The sequence below is a fragment of the Pistacia vera genome, unplaced genomic scaffold (assembly GCF_008641045.1).
Source record: "Pistacia vera cultivar Batoury unplaced genomic scaffold, PisVer_v2 Contig372, whole genome shotgun sequence".
NCBI lineage: Eukaryota > Viridiplantae > Streptophyta > Magnoliopsida > Sapindales > Anacardiaceae > Pistacia > Pistacia vera.
In genome coordinates this window covers 503,245-525,207 of record NW_022196193.1, presented here as the reverse complement: position 1 = coordinate 525,207, position 21,963 = coordinate 503,245, and the positions used below count along the sequence as shown (strand labels likewise).

Genomic DNA, 21,963 nt, shown 5'->3' with positions numbered 1-21,963 from the left:
ATCGGCTTCTTCTCTTCAAAAGTCTTAACAATTTAGAACAAGTTTACTCTTTGTTTGCTGCTGGAATATAAATTTGGATAGTAAAGTAATATTTTAAAAGTTTATATGTTAGAAAATGTCATTAAACCATTATTTAAGTGGAAAAAAGTCGTCAACTCATCATAGTTATAATTCAAAATTTATATTTAGATAAAATTATTAATTATGATATAAAAAAAAAAAAAAGTTACTGCCTATTTTCACAAAAAACCCATGATCTTGAAGTTAGCCATCTCAGGCAATTATCTGATAAATTTAATTATTATGTCAAAATTTCTTCACCAGAAAGAATCACCGTCCATTAAATCTTTATTGATTAATGGTGGATGAGATTGAAAAATGGCAAAAAAAATAAAGTGGGTTGGTCCACTCTAACCAATGGACAAAAAATTAAAGTCGGGTGGCTTAACCACCCTCAACTCTCCCGACTGTATGTCCGTGACCACTCTCATCAATTATTATCATAATAAGTATCCATTCCTTTCTAAAACTTTCAATCGCCTTACCATTAAACTTTGGAATCTCTATTTAATTATTAGAAATTTAGAATTACAACTTTCTTATTTCCTTTTTNCGTCCATTAAATCTTGATTGATTAATGATGCATGGGATTGAAAAATGGCAAAAAAAAATAAAATAAATAAAATAAAGTGGGTTGGTCCACTCTAACCAATGGACAAAAAAATTAAAGTCGGGTGGCTTAACCACCCTCAACTCTCCCAACTGTATGTCCGTGACTACTCTCATCAATTATTATCATAATAACTATCCATTCCTTTCTAAAACTTTCAGTCCCCTTACCATTAAACTTTGGAATCTCTATTTAATTATTAGAAATTTAGAATTACAACTTTCTTATTTCCTTTTTCTTTTTTTTTGGGATAAAATTTATTACATTATCATCAACATTTTAATACTCATAATTTTAAATTCAAATTCAATTATTCATTCATCTTAATCACATTGATGTAATTTTTTTTTTTTTAATCACCGGAGGTGTCTAAGTCCCTTGGGACCTGATACTTAAACTCGATTGCTATAGTACCGAATTCGAGTTTGACAGAGTCTAAGGAATCGAGCTTGAATTCGATACTTGAAATTCAAACTCGGTACCTGAAATTAGAATTCGAGCTTGACTCAAAACTAAGTCAAGCTTGAGCTGCTCGCTCGATTTTCATCCTTAGTGGTCACCCCTTTTAATGCTTGAAAGGATTTGAATTCAATAGCTCATAAAATCTCTTTTACTCTTTTACCATCGGACGGTCCATACGATAATTACATTGATAGAAATTTATATTTAAAATATCACAATCATAAAAAATTTCAGTTATTCATGTTTCAATTAAGCTTTTAAATAAATCATAATCTTAAAGGGGGAACGGAAATACTTAAAAAGACAGGAATATGAATAGGCGCTTATAAATTGATGGACTAGTAACCTAATCATGATTAAAATAATTTAAATTTAAATAATCATGGTGTTTTAGTTGGAGCAAACAGGTAAAATCTTGGGGCGTGAAAAACGGCGTTGTGGAGAAAGCAAAAGCGTCAACAACTTCATCTCCCACTCGCAGCCTCTGCCTAATCTAAATTCTACGCTTAAAAGTCTCCAGCTTTGTCTTTCAACACATTACAAATACGCAGGCAGCCACAAAAGCTAAAACCCCAAAAAGCACACTCCCCTCCTCTCATTCCTTCTATCTTTTTTACTTTTCTTTAGGTTTACTCATTCCCTTAACTCTTGGCATCATTTCAGGACCCAGATAACACTCCTCTTCTCTCTTAGTCACTGTTTTTTTTTCCTTCAACAAACTATCTTCTTCTTCACTGTTAATACCTTACTTTTCTTTATAACATTCTTCTTCTGCACCACTTTGTCTCTGTTTTTGGGCTACAGAGTTTGTTCTGTTTTCATTACATTGCGGTGGAGTTCATAGCGTCAGATATTTAGTGCCCACTTGATGTTACACTACTGGTAAGTTTGTATTTATGAAACTATTTATGGGTTTAGTTTTTTTGTTTATCCTGACAGGAAGATGTACTCCTTGGTAAAATCACTTTGGTAGAGTAGATAGAATTCACCTCACTCAGTTATTGTTCTTTTACGAAATTCAATCTCACTGTCTTTAATGGCATAATTGTGTTCATTTAATACAACTGTGCTACACAAATTACTTTTGCAAACGAATGAAACTATTAAAAGTTGATTTTCGGATCCAAATATCTGGTTTTGATATTTATTAGAGTAATTTAATTTGGTAGAGTGTTTGACAGATCTCATATAATGAAAAATAAAGAAATGCAGGGTTTAATTTAATGTTTGTCCCAGCTTTAGATAGCAACCGACGGTGGATGGCAATTTTTTTTTTTTTTTTTTTTTTTTAACCACGGAGGCAAGAACAATAAATTCTCTAGCTTTTGAAGTTTGCTCTATAATTGCTTGCTTATTTAGGGAAAATATGTGCTAAATTAATATGTTCTTTTTAAGTATTTTCAGATTCTTTGAAATCATTCTTGGTTTATCATATGATGTTTGTAAAATTTGAGATATGGAGGGGTTTACCATAATCTTTTGAGCGGTCTCTTCTCACAGGATATGAAAAGTTTGCAGTCGGTGAACTTTAAGTAAAAGAGGTGGTGCAGATTTGTCGGTACTAGTTACTTCAATTGATTGATTGGTTCTCTTTACTGTGGCTGTAGAGTTCTTACGATTGTATTCTGCTCACACAAGGTGGGAGTGGTTTGGTTAAATTGGTTAAGTTTGGAAAAAAATAAAATAATAATAAAAAAAAAAGAGGTGGTGCAGAAAATTTGTTCTGTTGTTAAACGAGATGGAGGAAAGAAAATTGAATTTTAATGCACCACTTTTATCTGTGAGGCGATTTTCAACATCAGTAGCATCTTCAGATGGGAAGAATGGGAAGATAATTGAGGATTCCCGGCCCAACAGACGATATACGATACCATTTTATAGGTCAGACTTAAACTTGGAGCAGGTGACAGAACCAGTTGCGGTTCCATTTTTTTGGGAGCAGACCCCCGGACAACCAAAGGACGGTGGACCTGAGCCTCAACAACTTGAGGAGGCTTCTGTTACTCCAAGACTTCCACCACGGAGGGATCTGGATATTATAAAGTATCCTTTGGAGAAAGAAGTCGAAGATAGGCCAAAAATTGAGTCATGTTCTTTGATTGATGGTGTGACTAGATATGATTGCTCAAAAGAGGGAAATGAGGAGAAGAACTTATATTTGGAGGATGATGATGATGTTTATTCCGATGCAGTTGATGCACTGTCTCCAACTGATTCATTTTCTATGAGTTGTAGTGTAAGTGGTGTCAGTGGGTCTGATGGTCCGGTTATAAAGCGGGCAGGAACCTTTTCTACGGATCCACAAACTCGAGATTTCATGATGAGTCGTTTCTTACCTGCAGCCAAGGCAATGGCTTTAGAGCCACCTCAGTATGCTTCAAGGAGGCAACCTGTGGCAGTTGAGCAACCAAGACAGGTTGTGAAGGTTATTAGTGAAGATAGGAAGCCTCCTTTTAACGAGTCTATTGTCATACCGCATTATGGTGAAGACACAGATGAAGGAGAAAGTGAGGATGAAGTTGATGAGTATGATGAATCTGGCAATTTATCAAGTAGAGGTTGTGGTTTGTTTCCTCGGTTATGCTTAAATAAGTCTTTGTGCCTCTTAAATCCAGTTCCAGGTTTGAAGGTTAGAACCCACTCTTCAATGTCTTCAACCTCTGAGGTCAGAAAGTCAGGCAAAGCAACTTATGCTCAAACTCACAGCCAAACTATCAAGAAGGTACTTTGGAGATTTTTTGCTTTTTCCTTATTTATTGTTCAATGTTCTTGCTCCAACTAATAGACATTGCCTTCATTGCTTATGTGGTTATGTTCTTGTATCTTCTCAGCATGCCAGAGATTCTGTTTATAAGCATCAATCAGACTCCGGAGTTCAATCACCAAAGCTTATATTGGGGATCGAGAATAAAATGACCAATGGATCCAATCGGTTTACTTGCTCAAATGAGCAGGATATGTCAAATAGGTCATCTCCTTACAGGCGTGGCATTTCTCCCTACCGAAATGAAAGACCCCAGTCTCCCTTTCGTGGAGTGGGGTTTCTTGGTGTTCCTAAAGAAACTGAGAACATCAGAGCAACTAGATTGAATTTGTCTGACAAATCTAGTAGCAAGTCTCAGGAATTATTACCCTATCAGAGTTTTAAAAGAGGGTCAGGCTCACTGAGCCCCGCGGTTGAGAAGACACTTTATGTAGATACTGTAAAATTTGCCAAAATATCGTCTTCGAATTCATTTTCCTCAGATACCATGGGGCAAATGGACCTAGTGCGCAAGAGTTTTGAAACCTCAATGGGAAGAAGAGGGATAGAAGAAACTGCTAGTGCAGAATCCCTTTTACAAGATGTGAAGTGCCTGAACATTGCAAAGGGAGGGAACATATTAGAAACTAAAACCGTGGGTTCCATGAAAGCCAAGCAGTCTTCTTTCTCTGGAATATTGCATCCTGGAGAACTGAATCAGGAATGCAAGTCTTCGGAACTTGTAAAAGTTGTTGATGATGGAAATCTAAATGGTAGCAAGGAGCAATATTTAGAGAAAGATGATCCAGGATGTCTTAACAGTGATTTTGAACAGTCTCCTCTTCCCCCGCCTTTACCTCAAAAACCTTCCGAGTCCTGGCTTTGGCGTACTCTACCTTCAGTTTCTTCACAAAATTCTTTTTCGCCTTCATATCGCAGCAGATTTCATCCTAAAAGGCAGGATTCTAATACTAGTACCAAGTGGGAAACAATTGTAAAAACTTCCTATTCACATCATGATCACAAACGTTACTCAGAGGTAATGTTTTAACTTCAATGGTATTCTTTCATAAAAGTCTTAATGATTAGATAAAAGAACTAACTTTCATTTCTGTATTTCCTCTGTATCTCCTTGACAGGAATTAACTGCTCACTTTTCGCAGCAATCCAAAACATGAAGTGTGTGAAGATCCTCCTCAAAGTCCTTGGACTACAGGATCTGTTTGAGCAGTTTTATTTGACAGTAGTCAGAGGTAGCTAAAACCTTCCAGCTAATACTTTTTTCCCGGGAAGATTATCATCTTATTACTTCTTCCAGTGTATACTAGGCCTGTGGTATTTGTGTGCCCGGTTTCAGTATCTGTATAAGCTTTGTAAGTCGCTGTTGTGAATGTCTTTTGCATAAGTGTGGGCTAATTCAGTAGTTATATCAGGTTATATTTAATTTCTTGGAATGGTCATAAATCTTTTGAAGATCAATTCTCATACATCGATCTTCCTTCATACTTGTACTTCACAGAAATCACTATACTGTTCTGGAAATGAATTGAGATACAGCTTCCTGAACATTTACAGCTACATATACTAAGTGCCAAATTATATGTAGGTTGATTTTGCTTGAGTTTCCATTGGAACGATTTTAATGTAAATCATAATCTGGTTTATTTATGGGTATTTCTTGTTGGAGTTAGGCCTAACTCCTCACCCAAAAGGTTTTATTGAGTGAGAGGATTGTCCACTCTTATAAACTCATTAGCTTGAGCGTGCCTAGTCGACATGGGACCTCCAACACTCCTCGTTACGGTCAAGCCCATATGGTCCACTTGCCTATGAATGGAAGTAGTTTGGCAACTCACTGCTGGTTAATCACTCAGCTCAAATGGGACTGGCTCTGATACCATTTGTTAGAGTTAGGCTTAACTCTTCACCTAAAAAGCCTTATTGAGTTGGAGGATTGTCCACTCTTATAAACTCATTAGCTTGAGCGTGTCTAGTCGACATGGGATCTCCAACACTCCCCCTTACGGTCAAGCCCATATAGTCCAATTGTCTATGATGGAAGTAGTTTGGTAGCTCACTGCTGGTCAATCACTCAGCTCAAATGGGGCTGGCTCTGATACCACTTATTGGAGTTAGGTCTAACTCCTCACCCAAAAAGCCTTATTGAGTAGGTAGATTGTCCACTCTCATAAACCCATTAGCTTGAGCGTGTCTAGTCGACATGAGATCTCCAACATTTCTGTGGTGCAATCAAATCAACATGGTTTTGCAAACAATTTCTTTAAAATAAAAAATTCTAGAGAGTCTATAGAACTAATTTAGTAAATAAACGAAACAAATGAAAAAATATAATAATCCTTTTTGGTAATTTATATGTATAATATATTTTTTAAATTTAAAAAATAATATTAAAACTTAAAAGGAATTTTGATTGGGGCTTGAATAACAACTACTGATATTGTGGGTCAACTACTGATATTGGATCAACCTGAGAAGCTCATTTCTATATGTCCCCTACTGAAATATATCTTTTATTTTCTCTTTTCCAATTTTATTGTTATTTTATTTAAATTAATCATAATATATTGTATTAATAATTTAAAAATGGAATTTCTTAAATTGGTAGTTGGCCAAATAGAGCAACCCCTTTTTTGTGTTATTTAAACCCGCAAAAATTTGGATCCTTCTAGAGGCAGAAAGTGGCCATTTGCATTAAAGGCAGCTCTAAACCCACTCCACGGAGACTGGGCCTATTGGGCTATTTTTCTGTGTATTGTAAGCATTCTTCATTATTTTTCAAAAATAAATCCTAATTAATAAACGTTAAATCATTACCTAACTCTCCAAGCTCGACTTTTAGATGCTTCAAATATTATTTATTTAGGCGAAAATGAAAAGAAGAATTGTATCAATTCGATATATAGGTGTGCATTGAGTTCCAATATTGAGAAAAAAAATAAGCTCCTAGACAAAACAAATATTGTCTATTTAAAAGTTAAAAAGAAAAAAAGTAGAGTAAACGACTTTTTCCCACCCAAGGTTTGCCTTTATGACACTTTTCTACTCAAAAAGTTTTAAAATATCACTTTCTATCCAAAGTAATATATCTGTTACTACGAAAAGTTATTCCAATGAAAAAATTCTCTTGTCATAACATTTGAACCTTCGATCTCTTTTCTACAAAACCCCTCTCACTTAACATTTATTTCTGCAAATTGTTGCCATCGCCAAGTTAGGGTTTCCTGTCTTAGTTGATTTTCGATGATTCTGCAGCGAATATTCAATCGTCATCACAATCATCCACGGCCTCCACTACAAAAAACCTGTTAATCTGACTCCTGATAACTTGTTGAACGCCATGAGAAAGGAAGTATATTTGGGTATTAACGGAATATAATTGGGTGGAAAAGTATATTTTGAAACACTTTTGTGGGAAAGTGTCATAAGGCAAACCTTGGGAGGCAAAGGGTCCTTTACTCAAAAAAAATAACTAATAATAATTATACTTCCATGGCCTTAATTATTTCAGTCCCATTCTATATCAAATAATATTACACATATAAATGCACCATTAAAGAAATTATCCATCAATAACTCAAAATAGAATGAACATTAGAGTAATTTATGGAAAATTTCCAACATAATCAATAATATTTTACGTTTGAATGTGAAAAAGAATAGTTTATTGTGATCAAAGTGAGATATATAATATTATAATATAGATATAATATATATATATATATATATATTAGGATGCAAAAGACAACAAGGAAATTAGAGATTTTCTGTAATTATTTTGTAAAAAAAGATTCAAATATATAAATCTATGCACATCATCATGAATATATTAGATCAATTTACAAATAATTAAGAGGGAACGACTCAATCGATTACAAACCTTAATTTCCAGGGTTTACTTCAATCATGCAAAACTGGTTATATATACATATTCCGAAAAATAAAATAAAAAAAATTTTCATCACCATACTTATAAATGGCTCTAAGACAAAGTACCTGAAAAGATCTCACTGTCCAATGATTTTCTCAAACATAGTCGGATCCTTAGTAAGTACTTAGCTTTAAATGGCCTTGCTGCAATCTATTTGCGTGTAGATGTCTGGTTTAATTTGGTTTGGAGATCTTTATAAATTTGTCTCAATGTTGTCGGTTGTTATTAATTAACTTTTGCCTCCCCGAATAAGGGCTAAGAAAGTGAAAGCTTAGTGTTAATTTCTTCAGTGTTTTTACAATGAGTCTTCTCCTCATCAATTCCAACCCTTTGGCTCAGTCTCAGTTGCAGGTCTGGCAGCCATTCCTTCTCCTTGGATGTTTTATCTCCTGTCAACTGCAAAAAAGCTAATATTAACTTTAGGATAAAGAACATTTTTATTCACCATAGACAGCTTCGCATCTGAAAAATCCAAAATCTTTACCTCAAGCCGAAATGGAGGTTGAAACTCTGGCTTAAAGTTATTGAAATTGCCCACAGAATTGTGGGGATTGGATAGAAACTGGCTGATCATTGTATCATTTCCAGGGTTTCTAAAAGACCTCGGTTGCATGGTGGAAAGTCGATTGGCCTTCCATCGACTGTTAATCATTTCAAAAGGAGGCCACCTCTTTTCCTCAAGAAATCGACTAGGTCTCATTGGCTCAATCCCCATTGCATGATCTTTGCCTAGTAGAGAACTTGGCCTTACTGTTGGGTCATCAGAAGCCCACCGTTGTTGCCTTCAAGTAGAAAGAAAGAAGTCTATAATTAAGGATAATGCTCGAGTGGATGATGATTTTAATTGAATTCATCAGTACTAGATGATTATATGATTTCCTTTAGCTTTGTTATTACCTAGAAAAGTTAGCTCCGAAGTGTATTGGTCGCTGCAAGAGAGGCGATTGTGGACGGTTGTGATTGATGTGACTGTTTTCATGAAAATTTGTGGTGAGAACAATTCCACCGTTCTCCATTCTGAAGTGTTGATGAGGACTGCTCATAACCGGCGGGTGAAACATGCCCCGAATGTTGTCCCTTCCTTGCATCGTTCTGTACGTACGACTTAGCACTGCACAACACAAACCAAAACGTTTTCTAAATTCTTCAGAATTTGGTTTAGATTTTCTATGTTTTTTTTTTTTTTTTTTTATCTATGAATTGTTCTCTCTATTAAGTAAGGTACACATCAATATTTTCTTTTCAAAAACCCTTATAGTGCATACTTTTGTTAAATTCATTCCTGTTTTAGTTTAAAGAAAAAAAATATCATATATTAAAATATTAAGTATATATTGGACATATTTCATTTTTTTTTGTTCTTAAGAAACTGTCTTTAAAATACACCACAAAGATGTTTTTTGAGATTTTGAAATACAATTTTTTTTTTCAAGAACAATTATAAAAAAAAAATTAATTAATTAATTAAATCAACCTATGATAGTAGAGGGAAAAATTAATGAGAACACTTATATGATCATGAGATTATTCATAATATATATACCAAACCACAATATTGTACCAAGATATCTTAGGACCTGCAGAAACATTCAATTTAATTAATTTTTTTTCTTCATTTCTTTCTCTTAAGAAACTGAACAGTGTCAAGTTTACAATACGCAGGGTACTAACACAAAAATCCTTGGTAAAAATTAAATGATGCTACTTTGTTAACTTATTAAAAATCATATATGTACTGCTAGGGCAGTCATAGTTGCATTATATATGAGAAGTAAAGGGAGCAAATATTACCTTGTCCAGCCTCATCAAGCTTCTTACTGCGATACATCTGATGCATGGAATACAAATTTACACAAAATGAACTAGGAAATAAAATATGGAAAAAGAAAATTCGAAAAAAGATTAAATATAATTCCCCAATAATTAATTGTCACCTGCAAGTGACTCTTTACATGAGCAATGCTAAGTCCCCGCACATTCATTAGCTGAAGAACCAATTTGGGAGTCGCTTCTGCTCCAATTCAAAGAGAGTGAAAACTAGTTAATTGAAAAGGAAAGAGACAATCCTCTCTCTTGTATTATCTCTTAGGATCATGCAGGAGAAGAGAAATATGAACCGACACTCATTTGACAGGAGGAAAAGTAAAACATGCATCAAAGGGAACTTACTCTCTTGTCCACCAAGACTCTCAACAGCGTGCACAAAAGAGAGATGGAGGTCAGGAGTCCATCGGAGCCTAGGCATTTTTGAGCGGATATATTGCCTAACAGCAGGCCTTCGTTCATTTCCTCCTTCGTTAGTGAGATTATTATCAGAAGAACTCCCTTCTGTTCCTTTCTCATCATCTTCAACGCTTAGTTCTGCAACCTTGGCAAAACTATCCTCTTCACTGCTGGCTTCTTCATTCAAGTCAAAGGATGAACACTTTTGGGAGGACACTCCGGATGTGTTTTCAGCTTGTTCTTCAGTCCTTTCACTCTTTTCTTGACCATAGATCTCTGAATCTTCTGTCATGGCTGTTCTCAATTCCTTTTGACCATTTCTCATATATAATCAATTTCTTCAATAGTTGTCAGTCTGCTAAGAGTATTATACAAAGGTTGGAAATTGTTTGAAAATGAATTAGGAAATTAGAGAAAGTTTAATTACACATAAGAAAAATTAATAAGTTTTAAGTCAAATAATGTTGGCATGATTCTCAACCATCATTTAATTAGTTTCTTGAAAAGCTGTTTTAATTAACTCTCACATTCATATTGCAGCCATGTTATGAAAATGGCTGGATACTATATTTCCTAATTGAGTAATATTACACTCATGACTTAATCTCACAACCTTCTCTTATAATTTTAACGTGACAGCTGAGTTGACCATTATCATATCAGCTTTCACTGCACCCAAGACACTAAATGACTTTGATTAGACACGAACAATTGCTTTTTAGCGATTCTTTAATAACGAACAACTGTTTCTTATGAAAAAGCAGTCATTCCTTCGCAAGGAAAACCATTCATTCATGAGGATTGGTTATTCCTTATGAAGGAACAATCATTCTTTCATAAAAAAATTATTGTTTTTTATGAATGGAATAATTGTTCTTTATGAAAGGAACAACCTTTCGTCTTTAAGGAGACGATCATTCATATTTAGTCAAAATCTTCTATTAACGTGATAATGTTAACTTTGTTGTCATGTTAGAGTTGTAAAAGAATATTGTGAAATTTGGTTATAAATGTAGTATTTTTGTTCTTAATTCTTAAAGTATTTTATAATACAAGAACATAACATATTTTTATATAAACAACACAGTATTGCTAGCTAAGTACTAGCTACTCAAAGAATTTGAATGGCCTGTATAACTTAATAATGTTAGAGATGTACCTTATAGATAATTGCGTGGTCCATGAAACAAACAATATATAATATATGCATGCATGGCAGCAGTTATATTATATATTCCACTGGATGCTTTTCTTACGAACCCTAATAACAAGGGCATTGACCTGTTTATAAAGTAGCGCTAATATCCAAGTGAAGATGATGTATACAACATAGCATATTTGTAATGAAGATAGCTAGTATTTTGTGTTCCTTCGTAGCATTTAACTACAAGAGGTAGTATTCTTAAATATTAATTTCCTATAGTTTATGGCTGTATGCTGGCATATTTCTAGGCTAACCTGATGTATACAACATAGCATATTTGTAATGAAGATAGCTAGTATTTTGTGTTCCTTCGTAGCATTTAACTACAAGAGGTAGTATTCTTAAATATTAATTTCCTATAGTTTATGGCTGTATGCTGGCATATTTCTAGGCTAACCTGATGTATACAACATAGCATATTTGTAATGAAGATAGCTAGTATTTTGTGTTCCTTCGTAGCATTTAACTACAAGAGGTAGTATTCTTAAATATTAATTTCCTATAGTTTATGGCTGTATGCTGGCATATTTCTAGGCTAACCTGATGTATACAACATAGCATATTTGTAATGAAGATAGCTAGTATTTTGTGTTCCTTCGTAGCATTTAACTACAAGAGGTAGTATTCTTAAATATTAATTTCCTATAGTTTATGGCTGTATGCTGGCATATTTCTAGGCTAACCTAACCTTTTAAATTTATGCAGATTCGCTCAACATTTGGTAGAACATTTATTGGTGAAAACTATTTCACAAATTGCATCACCAACCCATATAAATGGAAAAAATGTTCATTACTGAATTTGATTCAAAGGAATTACATTTTGCTTGAACAACATCTAATTGATTCTCTTTTAAATCAATCAAACAGATATGCATGAAATGAATCTGGGTTGCAATGACTTTCTTTAATTCATGACAAATTAAAGTTGAAAAAATAGAAAAATAAAAGACTGAAAAAACTCAATCTAAGAGCTCCTAGCCTTTTCAGGTAAAGAAAATAGCAATGCTAACAGAAATGAAAAAAAAAAAAAAAATCATATTATGCCAGGCTTACATGTTTACAATTCAATGCTTGAGATAGATATAGGCCAATCCTTCTGCTTCTTTTCAATCTTCAATTCTTCTGCACCAAATTGTTGTAGATGTTAATTAAGAATCATTATATTAAATGTATTAATTGAACTTATTAAACAGTATACCCTAGAAGGCATGAAACTAAATTGGAAATAAATAAAAGGATCAACATAGAGCTTTATTATGAATATGTTGCAAAATTAAAACATTTAAGTTAGTTTAGTGTGGTCTGTAGGAGCTGCAGCATAGATTAAAGACTCAAAAACATCAGGATTCTTATCTGATTCTGTTCAATAATCGTATTTTCCGATTGAGTAACTTTAAGAGTCTAGTATTAATTTCAACACATATAAAATAACTTGTGGATGCTTGCAAAAGTTTTATGAAAAAAGAAAAAGAAAAAAAGAAGTAATTGTTGGATATGAATTGACATTGGAGCTACTCTGTGTAGAGAGAGAAACGGCCATTCATCAATCAGAAGCATCTTTCTGGCCTCAAGAAAACTGAATATATGACGAATTGTTTGAATTTAAAGCGATATATATATACTTATAGGTGTATGTAAAAGAAATATTTGTACAATTAAGGAAACAGCTGATAGTTATTGAACAAATAGTTTGTATATTAAATTTTTGCTAAGATTAACGATACTAGATCATCGAAAGACTTGAAGAAGGAATATCCAATTTATTGAAAGAACTTTGTAGATGTAGCTGAGTTTTAGGAACTGGAAAATTCGCCTAAGATCATATAAATCTTTTTCCTCCTTTTTCCCCAAAAAGGTTGGAAAGCGAGAGTAATATACTTTTAAAAACTATAGATATATATATATTAATATATATATATAATATTCCGAAAAATAAAATAAAAAAATTTTCATCACCATACTTAATGGCTCTAAGACAAGTACCTGAAAATCTCACTGTCCAGATTTCTCAAACATAGTCGATCCTTAGTAAGTACTTAGCTTTAAATGGCCTTGCTGCAATCTATTTGGTGTAGATGTCGGGTTTAATTTGGTTTGGATCTTTATAAATTTGTCTCATGTTGTCGGTTGTTATTAATTAACTTTTGCCTCCCGAAGGCTAAGAAAGTGAAAGCTTAGTGTTAATTTCTTCAGGTTTTTACAATGAGTCTCTCCTCATCAATTCCAACCCTTTGGCTCAGTCTCAGTTGCAGGTCTGGCAGCCATTCCTTCTCCTTGGATGTTTTATCTCCTGTCAACTGCAAAAAAGCTAATATTAACTTTAGGAATAAGAACATTTTTATTCACCATAGACAGCTTCGATCTAAATCCAAAATCTTTACCTCAAGCCGAAATGGAGGTTGAAACTCTGGCTTAAGTTATTGAAATTGCCCACAGAATTGTGGGGATTGGATAGAAACGGCTGTCATTGTATCATTTCCAGGGTTTCTAAAGACCTCGGTTGCATGGTGGAAAGTCGATTGGCCTTCCATCGACTGTTAATCATTTCAAAAGGAGCCCACCTCTTTCTCCTCAAGAAATCGACTAGGTCTCATTGGCTCAATCCCCATTGCATGATCTTTGCCTAGTAGAACTTGGCCTTACTGTTGGGTCATCAGAAGCCCACCGTTGTTGCCTTCAGTAGAAAGAAAATCTATAATAAGGATAATGCTCGGGTGGTGATGATTTTAATTGAATTCATCGGTACTAGATGATTATATGATTTCCTTTAGCTTTGTTATTACCTAGAAAAGTTAGCTCCGAAGTGTATTGGTCGCTGCAAGAGAGGCGATTGTGGACGGTTGTGATTGATGGACTGTTTTCATGAAAATTTGTGGTGAGAACAATTCCACGTTCTCCATTCTGAAGTGTTGAGGAGGACTGCTCATAACCGGCGGTGAAACATGCCCCGAATGTTGTCCCTTCCTTGCATCGTTCTGTACGTACGACTAGCACTGCACAACACAAACCAAAACGTTTCTAAATTCTTCAAATTTGGTTTAGATTTTCTATGTTTTTTTTTTTTTTTTTTAATCTTGAATGGTTCTCTCTATTAAGTAAGGTACACATCAATATTTTCTTTTCAAAAACCCTTATAGGCATACTTTTGTTAAATTCATTCCTGTTTTAGTTTAAAGAAAAAATACATATATTAAAATATTAAGTATATATTGGACATATTTCATTTTTTTTTTTGTCTAAGAAACTGTCTTTAAAATACCCCACAAAGATGTTTTTTGAGATTTTGAAATAATTTTTTTTTTCAAGAACAATATAAAAAAAAAATAATTAATTATTAATCAACCTATGATAGTAGAGGAAAAATTAATGAGACCATTATATGATCTAAGATTATTCATAATATATATACCAAACACATATTGTACCATATTCTTAGACCCTGAAGATTCAATTTAATTAATTTTTTTTCTTCATTCTTTCTCTTAGAAACTGAACATGTCAAGTTTACAATACGCAGGGTACTAACACAAAAATCCTGGTAAAAATTAAATGATGCTACTTTGTTAACTTATTAAAAATCATATAGGTACTGCTAGGGCAGTCATAGTTGCATTATATATGAGAAGTAAAGGAGCAAATATTACCTTGTCCAGCCTCATCAAGCTTCTTACTGCGATACATCTGTGCATGGAATCAAATTTACACAAAATGAACTAGAAATAAAATATGGAAAAAGAAAATTCGAAAAAAGATAAATATAATTCCCCAATATTAATTGTCCCCTGCAAGTGACTCTTTACATGAGCAGGCTAGTCCCCGCACATTCATTAGCTGAAGAACCAATTTGGGAGTCGCTTCTGCTCCAATTCAAAGAGTGAAACTAGTTAATTGAAAAGGAAAGAGACATCCTCTCTCTTGTATTATCTCTTAGGATCATCGGAGAAGAGAAATATGAACCGACACTCTTTGACGAGGAAAAGTAAACATGCATCAAAGGGAACTTACTCTCTTGTCCACCAAGCTCTCAACAGCGTGCACAAAGGAGATGGAGGTCAGGAGTCCATCGGAGCCTAGGCATTTTTGAGCGGATATATTGCCTAACGGCAGGCCTTCGTTCATTTCCTCCTTCGTTAGTGAGATTATTATCAGAAGAACTCCCTTCTGTTCCTTCTCATCATCTTCAACGCTTAGTTCTGCAACCTTGGCAAAACTATCCTCTTCACTGCTGGCTTCTTCATTCAAGTCAAAGGATGACACTTTTGGGAGGACACTCCGGATGTGTTTTCAGCTTGTTCTTCAGTCCTTTCACTCTTTTCTTGACCATAATCTCTGAATCTCTGCCATGGCTGTTCTCAATTCCTTTTGACCATTTCTCATATATAATCATTTCTTCAATAGTTGTCATTCTGCTAAGATATTATACAAAGGTTGGAAATTGTTTGAAAATGAATTAGGAATTAGAGAAAGTTTAATTACACATAGAAAATTAATAAGTTTTAGTCAAATAATGTTGGCATTCTCAACCATCATTTATTAGTTTCTTGAAAAGCTGTTTTAATTACCCTCTCACATTCATTTGCAGCCATGTTATGAAAATGGCTGGATACTATATTTCCTAATTGAGTAATATTACTCACACTTAATCTCACAACCTTCTCCTTATAATATTTTAACGTACAGCGCTTTTTTTAAATTTAAAAAATAATATTAAAACTTAAAAGGAATTTTGATTGGGGCTTGAATAACAACTACTGATATTGTGGGTCAACTACTGATATTGGATCAACCTTAGAAGCTCATTTCTATATGTCCCCTACTGAAATATATTTTTTATTTTCTCTTTTCCAATTTTATTGTTATTTTTTTAAAATTAATAATAATATATTGTATTAATAATTTAAAAAATGGAATTTCTTAAATTGGTAGTTGGCCTAATAGAGCAACCCCTTTTTTGTGTTATTTAAACCCGCAAAAATTTGGATCCTTCTAGAGGCAGAAAGTGGCCATTTGCATTAAAGGCAGCTCTAAACCCACTCCACGGAGACTGGGCCTATTGGGCTATTTTGCTGTGTATTGTAAGCATTCTTCATTATTTTTCAAAAATACATCCTAATTAATAAACGTTAAATCATTACCTAACTCTCGATGCTTGACTTTTAGATGCTTCAAATATTATTTATTTAGGCGAAAATGAAAAGAAGAATTGTATCAATTCGATATATAGGTGTGCATTGAGTTCCAATATTGAGAAAAAAAATAAGCTCCTAGTCAAAACAAATATTGTCTATTTAAAAGTTAAAAATAAAAAAAGTAGAGTAAACAACTTTTTCCCACCCAAGGTTTGCCTTTATGACACTTTTCCACCCAAAAAATTTTAAAATATCACTTTCTCATCTAAAGTTAATATTCTGTTACTACGAAAAGTTAATTCCGATTGAAAAAATTCTCTTTATCACAACCATTTGAACCTTCGATCTCTTCTCTACAAAACCCCTCTCACTTTGACATTTGATTTCTCGCAAATTGTTGACCATCGCAAAGTTAGGGTTTCTTGTTCTTAGTTGATTTTCGGATGATTTCGACAGCGAATATTCAATCAGTCATTACAATTTAATCCATCGGCCTCCACTACACAAAAACTCTGTTAATCTGACTCCTGATAACTTGTTGAACGCCAACTGAGAAAGTGAAGTATATTTTGAGTATTAACGGAATATAAATATTGGGTGGAAAAATGGTATTTTGAAACACTTTTTGTGGGAAAGTGTCAATAAGGCAAACCTTGGATGGGCAAAGGGTCGTTTACTCAAAAAAAATAATTATACTTCCATGACCTTAATTATTTCAGCTCCCATTCTATATCAAATAATATTACACATATAAATGCCACCATTAAAGAAATTATCCATTCTAATTAACTCAAAAATAGAATGAACATTAGAGTAATATTTATGGAAAATTTCCAACATAATCAATAATATTTTACGTTTGAATGTGAAAAAGAATAGTTTATTTGTGATCAAAGTGAGATATATATATATATAAAAGATTAGGATGCAAGAGAGAACAGGGAAATTAGAGATTTTCTGTAATTATTTTGTAAAAAAAGATTCAAATATATAAATCATGCATTTTCTAATTCAATCTATGTACATCATCATGAATATATTAGATCAATTTACAAATAATTAAGAGGGAACAACTCAATCGATTACAAACCTTCAATCATGCAAAACTGGTTATATATATATATANTTAATTGTCACCTGCAAGTGACTCTTTACATGAGCAATGCTAAGTCCCCGCACATTCATTAGCTGAAGAACCAATTTGGGAGTCGCTTCTGCTCCAATTCAAAGAGAGTGAAAACTAGTTAATTGAAAAGGAAAGAGACAATCCTCTCTCTTGTATTATCTCTTAGGATCATACAGGAGAAGATAAATATGAACCGACACTCATTTGACCGGAGGAAAAGTAAAACATGCATCAAAGGGAACTTACTCTCTTGTCCACCAAGCCTCTCAACAGCGTGCACAAAAGAGAGATGGAGGTCCGGAGTCCATCGGAGCCTAGGCATTTTTGAGCGGATATATTGCCTAACAGCAGGCCTTCGTTCATTTCCTCCTTCGTTAGTGAGATTATTATCAGAAGAACTCCCTTCTGTTCCTTTCTCATCATCTTCAACGCTTAGTTCTGCAACCTTGGCAAAACTATCATCCTCTTCACTGCTGGCTTCTTCATTCAAGTCAAAGGATGAACACTTTTGGGAGGACACTCCGGATGTGTTTTCAGCTTGTTCTTCAGTCCTTTCACTCTTTTCTTGACCATAGATCTCTGAATCTTCTGCCATGGCTGTTCTCAATTCCTTTTGACCATTTCTCATATATAATCAATTTCTTCAATAGTTGTCAGTCTGCTAAGAGTATTATACAAAGGTTGGAAATTGTTTGAAAATGAATTAGGAAATTAGAGAAAGTTTAATTACACATAAGAAAAATTAATAAGTTTTAAGTCAAATAATGTTGGCATGTTTCTCAACCATCATTTAATTAGTTTCTTGAAAAGCTGTTTTGATTAAGCCTCGCATTCATATTGCAGCCATGTTATGAAAATGGCTGGATACTATATTTCCTAATTGAGTAATATTACGTCCACAACTTAATTTCACAACCTTCTCCTATAATCTTAACATCTTAACGTGACAGTTGAGTTGACCATTGTCATGTCAGTTTTCACTGCACCCAAGACACTAAATGACTTTGATTAGACACGAACAATCATTTTTTAGTGACGATCGATCATTCTTTAATAACAAACAATTGTTTCTTATGAAGGAGTAGTCATTCCTTCACAAGGAAAACCATTCCTTCATGAGGATTGGTCATTCCTTATGAAGGAACAACCATTCTTTCATAAGAAATGATTGTTCCTTATGAATGGAATAGTTGTTCCTTATGAAAGGAACGACCGCTCATCTTTAAGGATACGACCATTCATATTTAGTCAAAATCTTCTGTTGATGTAATAGTGTTAACTCTGCTATCACGTTAGAGTTGTAAAAGAATGTTGTGAAATTTGATTACAAATGTAGTATTTTTGTTCTTAATCCTTAAAGTATTTTATAATACAAGAACATAACATATTTTTATATAAAAAACACAGGATAGCTAGCTAAGTACTAGCTACTCAAAGAATTTGAATGGCCTGTATAACTTAATAATGTTAGAGATGTACCTTATAGATAATTGCGTGGTCCATGAAACAAACAATATATAATATATGCATGCATGGCAGCAGTTATATTATATATTCCACTGGATGCTTTTCTTACGAACCCTAATAACAAGGGCATTGACCTGTTTATAAAGTAGCGCTAATATCCAAGTGAAGATGATGTATACAACATAGCATATTTGTAATGAAGATAGCTAGTATTTTGTGTTCCTTCGTAGCATTTAACTACAAGAGGTAGTATTCTTAAATATTAATTTCCTATAGTTTATGGCTGTATGCTGGCATATTTCTAGGCTAACCTAACCTTTTAAATTTATGCAGATTCGCTCAACATTTGGTAGAACATTTATTGGTGAAAACTATTTCACAAATTGCATCACCAACCCATATAAATGGAAAAAATGTTCATTACTGAATTTGATTCAAAGGAATTACATTTTGCTTGAACAACATCTAATTGATTCTCTTTTAAATCAATCAAACAGATATGCATGAAATGAATCTGGGTTGCAATGACTTTCTTTAATTCATGACAAATTAAAGTTGAAAAAATAGAAAAATAAAAGACTGAAAAAACTCAATCTAAGAGCTCCTAGCCTTTTCAGGTAAAGAAAATAGCAATGCTAACAGAAATTAAAAAAAAAAAAAAAATCATATTATGCCAGGCTTACACGTTTACAATTCAATGCTTGAGATAGATATAGGCCAATCCTTCTGCTTCTTTTCAATCTTCAATTCTTCTGCACGAAATTGTTGTAGATGTTAATTAAGAATCATTATATTAAATGTATTAATTGAACTTATTAAACAGTATACCCTAGAAGGCATGAAACTAAATTGGAAATAAATAAAAGGATCTACATAGAGCTTTATTATGAATATGCTGCAAAATTAAAACATTTAAGTTAGTTTAGTGTGGTCTGTAGGAGCTGCAGCATAGATTAAAGACTCAAAAACATCAGGATTCTTATCTGATTCTTTTCAATAATCGTATTTTCCCATTGAGTAACTTTAAGATTCTAGTATTAATTTCAACACATATAAAATAACTTGTGGATGCTTGCAAAAGTTTTATGAAAAAAGAAAAAGAACAAAAGAAGTAATTGTTGGATATGAATTGACATTGGAACTACTCTGTGTAGAGAGAGAAATGGCCATTCATCAATCAGAAGCATCTTACTGGCCTCAAGCAAACTGAATATATGACGAATCGTTTGAATTTAAAGCGATATATATATACTTATAGGTGTAAGTAAAGGAAATATTTGTACAATTAAAGAAACAGCTGATAGTTATTGAACAAATAGTTTGTATACTAAATTTTTGCTAAGATTAACGATACTAGATCATCGAAAGACTTGAAGAAGGAATATCCAATATATTGAAAGAACTTTGTAGATGTAGCTGAGTTTTAGGAACTGGAAAATTCGCCCAAGATCATATAAATCTTTTTCCTCCTTTTTCCCCAAAAAGGTTGGAAAGCGAGAGTAATATACTTTTAAAAACTAATTTAAAAGGAGGAATTAAGATTACCCAAAAAGGTTGGAAAATTGAGAGTAATATACTATTAAAAACTGATTAAAAAGGAGGATTTGAGATTTACTTTTAAAGTCAGGAGGAGCTTGAAGTAGAGTATAATAAAGTTCTTATTACAAAAATAAGATCTTTAAGTAAGCATTAAAAACCTAAAAAGAGTGAAATTTGTAGTAAAGAAAACAAAAAAGTTTTCGTTTTTCCTTCATGTTGATACAAACCATTTGTTTGAAGCTAGCTAATCTTCTGTCTCCTCCTTCCCAGTCGTTGATGATCAGAAAAACTCTTAACTCAGTATATATTCAAACCGGTCCCAAGACCATGCCTTGATGCCCGGTAACCTGGTTTATGGATTGACGTGGATTGATTGTTCAAACAAGTAATAGAGGGTGAGGGTGAGGGTGAGAGAGAGAGAAAGAGAGAGAAAACACAAGGTGCAGGTAATGTTTTTCTCTAGGATTTGGATGTTGTTGTTTCATGATTGAACCGTAGAATTTAAGAAATCCAAAAATTAGAAATATATTCTAATTAAGAGTCTTTCATAGGGTAATAAAAATCAACGATATTCTGAGCACACCACTGGAGCTCTTTATAATGAAATAAAACTCACAATATGGATACAGATGCGACTGTTGGATATCATGTGACTACACTCCACCCTTTTTCTCCATTGCCTGCTTTGACAGTTGTCCATGCTGTAAAATCTCTCTCTTTCTCTCTCGTGATTATCTTAATTGTTTGACCTCTACAAGAGACTCCTCTCTGTTGTTAAATGGTAAACTAATTAATTAATTTGTTTATTAATAAGTTTAATTTGTAAGAAATGTGCGTGGGCCATTTCTTTCATCAACATATCAATTCTTCCTACCTAAACAAAGACTTTCTACTTATATCAAAATACTGTTTTCGTGTCCCCATGTTCTTCTTGTAAGCTTTAATTTGTAATGTCATTTTGATGCTGTGACTTTGATGTATTATTGGTCCAATCGAAAAAATCGGTCGTATGATTATGTACCAGCATTATGTGGCTGCCAATGTCAGATAACTCTAGAAGTTGGTCAATTTTGGTGGACCTACGTATTCAAACAAGTGGCATAGATCGTTTTCTGGACATTTTCTATTGCAAATGGTAAGAATATGAATTGTCTTACGTTCAAATTTGACGACATATTACTTAATATTTAACTATTTAAATAACACGGGATTGTCCCTGCAGCTTGACTTTTTTTTACCTTCACACTTCGTTGGGAAAGAAAGGGTACAATAATACCTTGAATACTTATTTGTTAGGTTCCAATAATACGCTACAAGTTAGAAATTAGAACCTGGGCATCATCGATCGAGTCAAATGGTATTTCGTGACTGTAGAAAATGCTTCCTCCATTTTGCACGTTTCGATGACCTTAAAACTATGAATATTAGATTTTGTATAGGATGATGCAT

At 33.4% G+C, this 21,963-nt stretch overlaps 2 protein-coding genes across 3 annotated transcripts; one reads left to right on the top strand and one right to left on the bottom strand.

Annotated features, from left to right (window-relative positions):
- The first annotated feature begins 1,667 nt into the window (after positions 1-1,667).
- On the top strand, positions 1,668-5,463 carry LOC116140427. Of its 2 annotated transcripts, none has more exons than XM_031426057.1 (4): positions 1,668-2,014; positions 2,633-3,854; positions 3,964-4,914; positions 5,015-5,463. In XM_031426057.1, the coding sequence occupies exons 2-4, from the start codon at positions 2,871-2,873 to the stop codon at positions 5,051-5,053; spliced, it is 1,974 nt and encodes a 657-aa protein (XP_031281917.1). In that variant the 5' UTR covers positions 1,668-2,014; positions 2,633-2,870; the 3' UTR covers positions 5,054-5,463. The 2 variants fall into 2 exon arrangements, with proteins under 2 accessions (XP_031281917.1, XP_031281918.1); XM_031426058.1 differs by having other exon boundaries at positions 2,537-3,854.
- Positions 5,464-7,861: 2,398 nt separating this feature from the next.
- Positions 7,862-21,021, bottom strand: LOC116140428. The gene is made up of 8 exons (XM_031426059.1): positions 20,742-21,021; positions 12,307-12,372; positions 9,994-10,402; positions 9,759-9,835; positions 9,616-9,652; positions 8,722-8,935; positions 8,309-8,606; positions 7,862-8,220 (listed from the first exon to the last, which is right to left on the bottom strand). Exons 3-8 carry the CDS (start codon positions 10,370-10,372, stop codon positions 8,080-8,082), a joined length of 1,146 nt encoding a protein of 381 aa, XP_031281919.1. The 5' UTR covers positions 10,373-10,402; positions 12,307-12,372; positions 20,742-21,021; the 3' UTR covers positions 7,862-8,079.
- Positions 21,022-21,963: the final 942 nt, after the last annotated feature.